Below are 12,287 nucleotides of genomic sequence, written 5' to 3' on the forward strand. Positions count from 1 at the left end.
TCACTAGGGAGACAGCCCAACATTTACCACCTTAGTCCCCATGCCCAGGGAATAGGGGCGCTGACTCATCATTAGCTTCTTCAAGCTGATTATGGGCGTTGAGATATTAGAAGAGGAGTGGGGGGGAGAGCAAGTTGACAATCCTCTGATGCTGTGTCTTCGCTGCCTCCAGATGGAATTCACGGACCTCAGAGGTTTGAGCATGTCTGCCCATCTTGCTTGTTGAGTAGATACACCAAGGCTGATCATTCTGCAATATACAATTCTCAAAACAAATTTTAGTATCAAGATAGTTTTTTTTTTTTTTAAAGAGGGCTGACATTTTATTAAGAATGTTGGTTCTAACCGCTTTTCTATTTTCCCCTCTTTTATTGGATATAATATTTACATTTCAAATTTTATCCCCTTACCATATTTCCCCCACCACCCAGGAACCCCTTATCCCATCCCCCCTCCTCCTGCCTCTATGAAGGTGTTTACCCACCTACCCCCAGCCTCCCTCCCCACCCTCAGATTTCCCCCCCCCCTCAGTGCTCAGCCTTCAGGGTACCAATGATCTTGTCTCCCACCTCTGCCCAACAGGGCCATCCTCCCCTACATATACAGCTGGAGTCATGTGTCTCTCCCTATGTGCTCCTGGGCTGGTGGTTTAGATCCTGGGGAGCTCTGGCTGGTTGGTATTGCTGCCCTCCTCACAGGGCCACCAGCCCTTATGGTTCAGGGTTCCTTCAATTTACTCTCTAACTCCTCCATTGGGAACTTTGGTCAGATTAATGGATAGCTGTGGGTATCTGTCTCTGGGTATGTCCGACTCTGAGAGACCTCTAAGGAGACAGCCTTATCAGGCTGCTGTCAGCTTTCCCATCCTGACATCCCTATCAGCATCTATTTTTGGTGACTGCCTATGGAATGAGTACCCAGACACAATGGTCTCCCTACAACCCCCCCTTCAGATTCTGACCCACACTTTGTCTCCATATTTGCTCCCTTGGTTATTTAGTTACTCCTTCTAAGAAAGACCTAGGCATCCTCACTTGTTCTTTCTTCTTCATGAGCTTTGTGTCGTCTGGTAGTTGAATCTTTGTTGTTTCAAACTTTTGGGCTAATGTCCGCTTATCAGTGAGTAAATACCATGTGTGTTCTTTTGTGATTGGGTTACCTCACTCAGGATGATATTTTCTAGATCCATCCATTTACCTAAGAATTTCTCGAATTCATTATTTTTAATAGCTGAGTAATATTCCATTGTGTAAATGTACCACATTTTTTGTATCCATTCCTCTGTTGAAGGGCATCTGGGTTCTTTCCAGCTTCTGGCTATTATAAATAGGGCTGCTATGAACATAGTGGAGCATATGTCTTTGTTATTTGTTGAGGCATTTTCTGGGTATATACCCAGAAGTGGTATAGCTGGGTCCTCAGGTAGTGCTATGTCCAATTTTCTGAGGAACCGCCAGACTGACTTCCAAAGTGGTTGTACCAGCTTGCAACCCCACCAACAATGCAGGAGTGTTCCTCTTTCTTCACATCCTCGCCAGCATCTACTATCACCTGAGTTTTTGATCTTAGCCATTCTGACTGGTGTGAGGTGGTATCTCAGTGTTGTTTTGATTTGCATTTCCCTGATGACTAAGGATGTTGAGCATTTCTTAAGGTGCTTCTCGGCCATTCGAGTTTCCTCAGTTGAGAATTCTTTGTTTAGCTCTGTACCCCATTTTTTAATGGGGTTATTTTGTTGTTTGGCGTCTAATTTCTTGAGCTCTTTGTAAATATTAGATATTAGCCCCCTATCAGATGTAGGATTGGTAATGATCTTTTCCCAATCTGTTGGTTGCCGTTTTGTCTTGTTGACAGTGTCCTTTGCCTTACAGAAGCTTTGCAATATGATGAGGTCCCATTTGTCGATTCTTGATCTTAGAGCATAAGCCATTGGTGTTCTGTTCAGGAACTTTTCCCCTGTGCCTAGGTATTCGAGGGTCTTCCCCAACTTCTCTTCTAATATTTTCAGTGTACCTGGCTTTATGTGAAGGTCCTTTATCCACTTGGAGTTGAGCTTTGTGCAAGGAGATAAGAATGGATTAATTTGCATTCTTCTACATGTTGACCTCCAGTTGAGCCAGCACCACTTGTTGAAAATGCTGTCCTTTTTCCACTGGATGAATTTAGCTCCCTTGTCAAATATCAAGTGACCATAGGTATGCGGGTTCATTTCTGGGTCTTCAATTCTGTTCCATTGATCGTCCTTTCTGTCTCTGTACCAATACCAAGCAGTTTTTATCACTACTGCTCTGTAGTACAGTTTGAGGTCCGGAATGGTGATTCCCCCAGAGGTTCTTTTATTGTTGAGAATAGTTCTCGCTATCCTAGGTTTTTTGTTATTCCATATGAATTTGTAAATTGCTCTTTCTATCTCTATGAAGAATTGATTTGGAATTTTGATGGGTATTGCATTGAATCTGTAGATTGCTTTTGGCAGGATAGCCATTTTTACTAAATTAATCCTGCCAATCCAGGAGCATGGGAGATCTTTCCATCTTCTGAGATGTTCTTCAATTTCTTTCTTGAGAGACTTGAAGTTCTTGTCATACAGATCTTTCACTTGCTTTGTTAGATTCACTCCAAGATAATTTATTTTATTCGTGGCTATTGTGAAGGATGTCATTTCCCTGATTTCTTTCTCTGCCTGTTTATCCTTTGAGTAGAGGAAGGCTACTGATTTGTTTGAGTTGATTTTATATCCAGCCACATTGCTAAAGTTGTTTATCAGGTTTAGGAGTTCTCTGGTGGAAGTTTTAAGTTCACTTAAGTATACTATCATATCATCTGCAAATAGTGAAATTTTGACTTCTTCCTTTCCTATCTGTATCCCTTTGACTTCCTTTTGTTGTCTAATTGCTCTAGCTAAGACTTCCAGTACTATATTGAATAGGTAAGGTGAGAGTGGGCAGCCTTGCCTAGTCCCTGATCTTAGTGGGATTGCTTCAAGTTTCTCTCCATTTAGTTTGATGTTGGCTACTGGCTTGCTGTATATTGCTTTTACTATGTTTAGATATGGGCCTTGTATTCCTGATCTTTCCAAGACTTTTAACATGAAGGGATGTTGAATTTTGTCAAATGCTTTCTCAGCATCTAGTGATATGACCATGTGGTTTTTCTCTTTGAGTTTATTTATGTAGTGGATTACATTGATGGATTTCCGAATATTGAACCATCCCTGTATTCCTGGGATAAAGCCTACTTGATCTTGATGGATAATTGTTTTGATGTGTTGTTGGATTCGGTTTGCGAGAATTTTATTGAGTATTTTTGCATCAATATTCATAAGAGAGATTGGTCTGTAGTTCTCTTTCTTTGTTGGGTCTTTCTGTGGTTTAGGTATGAGTGTAATGGTAGCTTCATAGAATGAATTGGGTAGTGTTCCTTCTGTTTCTATTCGATGGAATAACTTGAAGAGGATTGGTATTAGGTCTTCCTTGAAGGTCTGAAAGAATTCTGCACTGAAACCATCTGGCCCCGGACATTTTTTGGTGGGAAGATTTTTAATGACTGTGTCTATTTCTTTAGGCGTTATGGGACTGTTTAGGTGGTTTATCTGCTCCTCGTTTAACTTTGGTACCTGGTATCTATCTAGAAAATTGTCCATTTCCTCCAGATTTTCCAATTTTGTTGAGTATAGGCCTTTGTAGTAGGATCTGATAATTTTTTTAATTTCCTCTGTTTCTGTTGTTATGTCTCCCTTTTCAGTTCTGATTTTATTAATTTGAATGCTGTCTCTGTGCCCTTTGGTTAGTCTGGCTAAGGGTTTGTCTATCTTGTTGATTTTCTCAAAGAACCAGCTCCTGGTTTTGTTGATATTTTGTATAGTTCTTTTTGTTTCGACTTGGTTGATTTCAGCCCTGAGTTTGACTATTTCCTGCCGTCTACTCCTCTTGGGTATACTAGCTTCTTCTTGTTCTAATGCTTTCAGGTTTGCTGTCAAGTTGTTGATGTATGCTCTTTCCACTTTCTTTTTGTGAGCACTTAGAGCTATGATTTTTCCTCTTAGTACTGCTTTCAATGAGTCCCACATGTTTTGATATGATGTGTCCTCATTTTCGTTTAAATCTAAAAAGTCTATAATTTCTTTCTTAATTTCTTCCTTGACCAAGTTATCATTGAGTAGAGCATTGTTCAGTGAAGCACAAGCTTTAATGTAAGATATTCTGCATGAATTCCAAAAAGTTCCGGATACTAGATGAGAGCCTCATGATAATGTTCATTTAATTAGTAGGATTTCCCCTATTTTAGGAACAATTTAAAATACTTTATTTATTTTAATGTTATGTATATAAGTGTGTATCTAAATATATGTCGGATGTGCCATGTGCATGCAGTGGCCAAGGAGGAAAGAATAAATTCACACAGAGGAAAGCAAAAATGAATAATAAATGTAATGTAAATATGGGCTGCTGTTGCTAGAGTACATATACCTGGCCTTACTTAAAGGTCCTTCCACTTACAGAGCCCTGTAAATGATTCTTTTGGCTTTTCAGAGACATATTTGGAAGTTAGCAGCAGTTCTCTATGATGTTGTGTTAGCAAAAAACAAAGTTGGGACAGGATCTGGATTTCAAACAAGTGTTACTGCATGTGTTAAGGCTCTTTTAATTCTCATGTTAAAAATACTTTTGTTTCATCTACAGTATTTAATGTATGTTGCATTGATTGTATACTTTCTAATTGAGTTAGTATGCTGAAACCTGGTATATCTGTTTTGGGAGTCTATCAACCTGCTTTTGTTTTATTGCCCTGAGTATTACAGGACTTGGTATTCTGAAAAAAGGTTGTGGGTACTGAGGAGGTAAGTGAGGTTTTCAGCAGAAGCAAGAAAGTAGTGGGCTTGATTATTGCTGGTACAAGAGATTTAATTTCATTAATTGCAAGCACCACTGCTTCTGCACAAGAAGTTAAGACAGCAACTTTTGCTAATCATTTAACAAAAAAAATGTTACTAATGTGTTGCGTATACAAGAGGATTTAGATAGGCAATTAAAACAATGGATCAATGCTCTTTATCCTATTCAAATTATTGAAAGAAGGTTCAGAGTTTAAGAGTAAGGAGCCATCTCATGTTCCATGCCAAATAGCAGTGGATTTGTATTACTTCCTAAAATTACCAGATAGTCATTATAATTAGGAAAAAGGTTAAAGACACTTGCAGGGTATTTGGCATAATTATAAAAGCTCTCTGGATGCTTTAACATTACATAGTGAGCTTATTATTTTGAAGAATGCTGCTCTACTGAACCTTGATACTGCAGATTCTGCTGATAAAGTTACCCATGGCCTGTGGTCGGTTTTTCTATTTTGGTAAAGCTTTAAGAATGGCATATCTATATATGATCATACTAGCCCTTTTTGTCCTGTGAATACTTTTATTTCTGCCCATTGTGCTAAAGCTTGTCGTTAACAATACCAACATGTTGGTAGCCAAAGTACATGGCTTGAAACTGCAAATAGACCCCCAGATAGAGTTATTAATTTAACAGACTGGCAAGCCAAAGATGGGTAATATTCTGCACAGAGTCTTACCACCCTAAGACAGAAGTGCATTTCCTTTGATAATGTGGGTAATATTCTGCAGAGTCTTACCACCCTAAGACACAAGTGCATTTCCTTTGATAATGTATATTCTGTGATGGGTAAGGTAGGCATTCTTGTCAGAACTACCTAAGACAGGCTCAATCTTGTTTATGAAAAAGGGGGTGGAGATGTGGAGAGCCTTTGGGGCTCCTTGGCAGGAAGCTGACATTGGCCAAGGACAAGGAAATGGGCTTCAGGCAGGAATCTGACAATATGCTAGAACAAAGAGGTAATTTCACTCAGGAATCTAAATCTTAGGCTAGAACAAAGAAGTAAGATGGAGATGTAAGCTAAGGAGACAGAGCTCATTCAGCCCAGAGAGCACTATAGACAAGCTATGCTGGTAGCATGAGGTTGTCCACAAAGGCAAGCCTCACTTACTTGTGAGAGTCCCAGCAGCAGCAGCTTACATCGCCATCCATTCATTTCAGAATATTCCTCTGGGCCCACTGCTGTCTCCTCCTGAAGGCCAGGAGAATAGAAAGAAAGTGAGAGGAGTCACAGGAACTCTGGATTAGGAACCAGGCCACCCATCACCTCCCACAAAGGCAGGCCTCACTTACTTGTGAGAGTCCCAGCAGCAGCTCTCCCTTAGGACTTAGGGCTGAAAAGCAGTTGAACACTGTGAGCAGAGTTCTAGTAGGAGGTTAGAAATCAGTACTGCTGAGAGCCATGGCTACTGTGGAAGCCCAGCTCAAGAGGTTTCAGGAGGAACAGTGTTAGCAACTGGACTGGAGGCCACTAGCAGGCTATTTTGGCAACAAATGCAGATGCTTTCTGCCAGTGTACTAAGAACTTACCTGAGGCTAAATTTAACAGTAATGGGCTAGTGTGTGTGTGTGTGTGTGTGTGTGTGTGTGTGTGTGTGTGTGTGTAAGAGGGTTAAGATAGGCTAATACTGAGTCTGTCATGTGGTTATTAGTAATTATTCTTATGCATGTTTATAATGAAAATGAGAAAAAGGGCAGATGGAAATACAAAATGTGCAAGCCAGGGAGACTGGCAAGGTTAGTGTCACTGTCAAAGCTTATGCTTGAGGCTGTCACTGTTGGGGAAATTGATGTCCTTACAGAAACACCTGATATGCACACAACTAAGGATATGGTACACTTGTGGCAAGATCCCATCCAGCTAAGCTTCCATATTGTGGAAGAAAAGTGTCTAAGGCCATTTGTGATGCTATAATGCAGCCCAACAGATGGAAAGTGTGCTATAGGCAGCAAAGCTGGAAGGGCAGAGCCATGTAGGCCCCGTGCTATCGCCCAGGGGGTACAGGGGTTGGCATTGGCCCTGCTGGGGTTCAGCATTGCTTTGGTCCAAAACGGTCCTCACTGTGTCCTCATTTGTCCTGTTTGAAATAGTAGTGTGTATTCTGTGCCACTACATGTCAGAAATATGTCATTTACTTTTTTATTTTACAAGGAGTGACAAGAGATTCCCTAGAGTCTCAGTAAAGAATTCAGACTCTTTTTACAATTTAATTTTTTTTCAGTATCCGTTCCCATCTCTGCCCTCCTTTTTTCATTCACTCAATCCTTTCGCCACTGCTCCCTGTCTTTTCTAAGTGGGTGGGGGCTTCCTGAGTATTCCAGCGCCCTGGCACTTTAAGTCTCTGGGACATTAGGTGCTTCCTAACCAATGTTTTGATTGTGGAAAAACAATGGGGACCTGTAAATTTAGACTAAATGCATTTTGAAATATATATGATCACCAGACAATTGGCACCAGGGAGTGGAATGTGGTGGTTTCAAGGGAATGCCCCACCATAGTATCAGGCATTTAAATACTAGGTACCACTTGGTGGCACTATTCAAGCAGAGATGGGGAGATAGTATCTGGCATTTGAATAATAGGTCCCACTTGGTGGCACTATTCAAGGAGGCTTGTGGAGAGGGGGGTTGATCTCATTGTAGGACAAATGATACTAGAGGAAGTTTTTGAGAGGCAGAAGAATCACACCATTTCAAGTTTGTGCTTTGTTTTCTATTAATGGTTTAGGATATGAGCCCTCAGTTTCCAATTCTGCTATCATGCCTTTACTCCAGCTTAATGGGGTCTAAACCTCTAGAAGCATGATCCCAAACAAATTCTTATGCCAGAAGTTGCCTTTGACATGGTATTTACCACAGAAATAGAAAATAACATAATATACGAGAGGTTGTCTCCATGGTGTGCACCTTAAAATAGAAAAAGGCAGCAAGAGACTCACCAGACTTGCTAATAGTTATGGCAAATGCTATAGGAGTTTTTGTTTGTTTCTGGCATGATTTCTTTACCCATGAGGACAACTGTTTTGTTTATCATGTTTTCAGTAGGGGTTATAGTTTTTCTCATGATTTTACCATTTGTATGATAGTACAACATCATCAAGTCTCTCTTCCCTGCTAGACACTGCCAGAGCTCATCCCCCTCTCCCCTTAGGCTGCCTGTCAATTCAGCCCTTACGCCCCCATGTCAGCCTTTCTACAGCCTCTCAGCGGTGCCAGAGAGCCCAAGGGCTTGAGACCAGTCAGTCCACAGGCGCCTCCTGGCCCTGGAATCCCCAGTCCAAGAGCTTTGGCCCCTGTGGGGTCTCAGACTCTGTTCCCTCACCCCTGGAGCAGAGCCCTGCAGCTTCCCACAGCCCGACATATGCCCAACACTGCGTAAAGAGGGCACAGTCAACTTCCTGCATCTCTGCCTTTCTGAGCCCTGCCACCAGCCCTTTGGGGCTGCAGACGCACAGGACCCACAATCCAACCCAACAGGACCCACTCCCACCGATGCCCATTCAACAGCCCAGCATGTGTCATCCTCCACCAGGACATATCAGATGTTACAAATTGCTAAAAGCTGGCAGAAACGCTATGCGTCAGGAAGATAGGTAGGGAACCTGAAAGGTGGAATGCCCCGGAAGTCTATTAAGCACGTGACTGTGAGGTACCTAGGGAACTCCAAACTGGGGTCCTTCCATCCTCCTGATGTCCTACTAAAGTTTTTCGTTTTCATTCTCTTTTCTCTCTGTCTCTGGGGCTTCCACATTCTTACCATTAATTTCACTGTCCTGGGGCCTGCTGCTGTTGCTTCTTCATGTGTTGGTCTTCTGCTTTTCCTGGAAATCCATTCTTTGTTCATCCCACAGAACTAAGTCAGTAAATTGCCTAGATGCCCACCCCTATCTAGTTATCCCCTTCCCTTCTCCCTCTCGCTCTGGCCCCACTTTCTCCTGCCATGATCACTCAGGTCCAACAAAATCTCTTTTAAGAATTAACTTATTTATTCACTTTATAGCTTGATTGCTGGCCCCCAGTGTCCCCTTCATAGGCACTCTCCTCCCATCCCCCTTTCTGACACCCCCCAGACTTCTGGATATTCCAAGCTACAAAATAATGGTAATGACAACCGAGGTATACTCCTGACCATCAAATTTAAAAAACCCGTGAGAACCGCATTCATTTTCTTTCCACAGTGAGAGGGATTTTTGGTGGTGGTATGATTTTATTGGACCATCTCTTGTAGATCAGGAGGGCCTCTGCTGTGCTGTAAAGCAGAGGATGGCATTGAATGATTGATATTCCTGCCTCTAGCACCACTGCACTGTGATTTCAGGTGTGTACCACCATATCCTTGTTTATGGCCATGGTTGGGATGCTTCCCATGGTGTCCTGACTACTAGGTAAGCACTACAACAAGCAAGCTACACCCAAAGACCCAAAAGAACTTAAACATCAACTTGATACTTTAACTTTGCTGCAAACAGACAAATTTTATTTTGAACAACAGTCGAAGAGAAACAGAAGATGAGTGAACTTTGCTTCAAAAACAACATGGACATCAGGTGTTATGACCAGAGAGAGACCCCATGGCAGTGGGGACGTCCCAGTTCAGTCCACTTGAAGCTTTATGACAGGCTGAGCTTGTCAAACAGGTGCTCAGCCAAGTTATGCTCCACGGCCCCCATGTGGCTCAGGTTGGTCAGGTAGCCACTCACCTCCTTCAGAACTTCGACCTGCTGATTCAGGCAGTTTTGCTTCAGGAAATGGCATAAGTGGGCGTCACCTCGTTCCTTGGCCATTTTGTGCATGTTCAGCAGGCTCTGGTTGAGCAACATCTCCATGTCCAGGGCGCATTCCATGGCCTGAAAGCCCCCATGCCAGCTGTCGCGTTCTGGTCTCTCGATGTCTAGAAGGGTGGTATAGCCTCCACGCGTATTCTGCAGGTGCATGAACATCTCAGCACTGGCCTGGCAGTCGTGTGACTTCCTCAAGAAGAAACGCTTGAAGTTTCCCAGGGCCACGTCATCACGGTCAAAGTAGACGGCCATCGACATGTACACATAGGAGGCATAGAGCTGCAGCTGGATATGGGTGTTGACAGCATCCTCGCAGTGCCAGTCATAGTTCTGTCGCACTCGAGAGGGCGCTTCGGCCATGGCAGGTGCTTGAACACCACAACAGTCTCAGAGGGTCCCCGCCTGCTCCGAGAGGCAGGGCCAAAGAATACAGTCCCACAGTCCCAAAGTACCTCAGAAGACCAGCGCCAGAGGAGCTCAGCAGGTAGGTCACTGCAAGCTGGTGGAGCAAGGAAAATGGCTGTTCACGCCCAACCACGCCAGTATTTAAGCGCCAGGACTTATAGGAAGAGGCGGGGCATCAACAGAAGTGAGTGTTGACACCCAATCACGACATTGTTTCAGCCCCGGGGCATATGATAGGGGCGGGACATCCTCCGAAAAGAGTGTTGGCGCCCAGTCATGACATCATTTCAGCCCAAGGGCTTATGGGAGAGGGCGGGGCATCAACAGAAATGAATATTGGCACGGAACCATGACACCGTCTCAGCCCCAGGCATTATGAATGAAGGCAGGGAAGCAAGAGGTTGGCGCACACCGATGACATCATTTCAGCGCCCATCTGTGGGGGCCCGTCAGAAGTGTTGATTTACAAAGCATCAGGGCATACTGGGCACTGGCTGACCTAAACCGTAGTTTTTAATGGACTCCATTAATAAATGGCAATATTTTGGACTAAATACTTTGGATACTTTATAAAACAGTTTTTCTGAATATCTCCAGAATGTTATTCTCTCAGCATTCTGCTGTTTGCTTACTTTTTAGTATCATAAAACTTTATGTGAATGGCAGCACTTATCAATCACCTCAACTAGTATTCACCTAACCCTTTGATTATAGGGTCAAGGGTGAGATGGAAAGGTCTGTTCAGTGCCATCAGTAAACCAGGCAACCTTCACATCTCTATAGCATTTTAAAATAGTTTTTCAATAGTAAAAGTGAAAGTGTTTTTTCATTACTATGGATGGTAGCTAAGGAAACAGATGGTCTGATGCCTTTCTGTGGGTAATATAGTTATTCACGGCAATTCAGTGACTTTAATGTTCTTTGTACTGCCACTGCGATAAAATCATACCTTTTATTTAATTTTTTCTTGTTTACTTTATATCCACACATTATTCCCCTTCCAGTCATCATCCTTTCCCCTCTTCCCTTTCTCCTGCCCCTCGGCACAGGTGGGGTTCCCTCCTGTGTATCCCTGCACCTAGTACTTCAAGTTGTGGGAGGTTAGGCTCTTCTCTCACTGAGGCCAGACAAGGCAGCGCAGGTAGGTGAACATAGCTTGCACATAGACAACAATTTTTGGGGTAGTCCCAGTTCCAGTTATTTGGGACCCACTGAGCTGCACATCTGCCACATATGTCTGTGGAGGCCTAGGTCAAGGCCATGTATGTTCTTTCATTGCTGGTTCAGTCTCTGAGAGACCAAGGGTCCACGTTTGTTGACTCTGTTGGTTGTCCGGTGGGTGATTCCACTATCCTCTTTTTTGAATCCTTGTTTCTGAAGCAAGAATCTTATTGCCTATACTGCCAAGGTTTGTGCACGCTGGTGATGGAACATGGTCTCCTTATTCAAATACGTTTTCACAAACTTTCTCTTTTTTACTGCCTAAGCTGGGCTATCCTAGAACTCATTTTGTAAACCGGGTTGGTTTGAACTCAGAGATTCACCTGACTCACCTCCCAAGTGCTATTATTAAGGCCACATATCACCACATGTTGCCCTAAACATTAACTCCTCGATCCAAGATGACGTCTTACCAGCATAAGGCCTTGTTCTGAGGTCACAACTTCCTTTATTCCACTTAGCATCAGGCTTTTTTTGAAACATAACTAATGTACACCTACAAAGTTCTATTCATTGGTAACATTTACATTTTGGGGGAGTCTCCCAGTCTCCAGAGGATAAAGGTAAGGGTAGACTCAGTAAAACATATACACAGAAGTCCATACTGTAAAGAATATAAAAATCTGAAGCACAGTGGGAAGAGGCCTTCTGCCCCTTCACAGTGCATACGAATCATGTGAGATTATTTTGCATATCTCTTGGTTCACTGTCTGTCTATCCTGTCATGCTCTGCACTGTTGGTCAAATACTGAGTGGCTATGCTACCAACCGGGGGGGTGGGGGGATCCACAGGGTTGCAATCTGTCAAAGGGAACAAATAGAGAGCTAGATCTTTGAAATAGTCAAAGCTAGGACTCCAGTTGTCTTTCATAACATTCAGGCTGATGACTCCCTGACTATTGATGTTGCCATGACAGATTCTGGTATGGAAGGAAAGTAGCCTTTGGTGTCTTAAATGCATAATCTGAAGAAAATGTCATATCCAGAA

At 42.9% G+C, this 12,287-nt stretch overlaps 1 protein-coding gene across 1 annotated transcript; it reads right to left on the reverse strand.

The window, feature by feature from the left end:
- Positions 1-9,444: 9,444 nt before the first annotated feature.
- Positions 9,445-10,033, reverse strand: LOC117695422 (ferritin heavy polypeptide-like 17E). The gene has a single exon (XM_034486295.2). The coding sequence runs from the start codon at positions 10,031-10,033 to the stop codon at positions 9,503-9,505; it is 531 nt and encodes a 176-aa protein (XP_034342186.1). The 3' UTR covers positions 9,445-9,502.
- Positions 10,034-12,287: the final 2,254 nt, after the last annotated feature.

The sequence above is a fragment of the Arvicanthis niloticus genome, chromosome X (genome assembly GCF_011762505.2).
Source record: "Arvicanthis niloticus isolate mArvNil1 chromosome X, mArvNil1.pat.X, whole genome shotgun sequence".
NCBI lineage: Eukaryota > Metazoa > Chordata > Mammalia > Rodentia > Muridae > Arvicanthis > Arvicanthis niloticus.

Excerpts from the sequence above, each read along its gene's own strand:
- LOC117695422 (XM_034486295.2), bottom strand. The coding sequence starts at position 10,033 with ATGGCCGAAGCGCCCTCTCGAGTGCGACAGAACTATGACTGGCACTGC.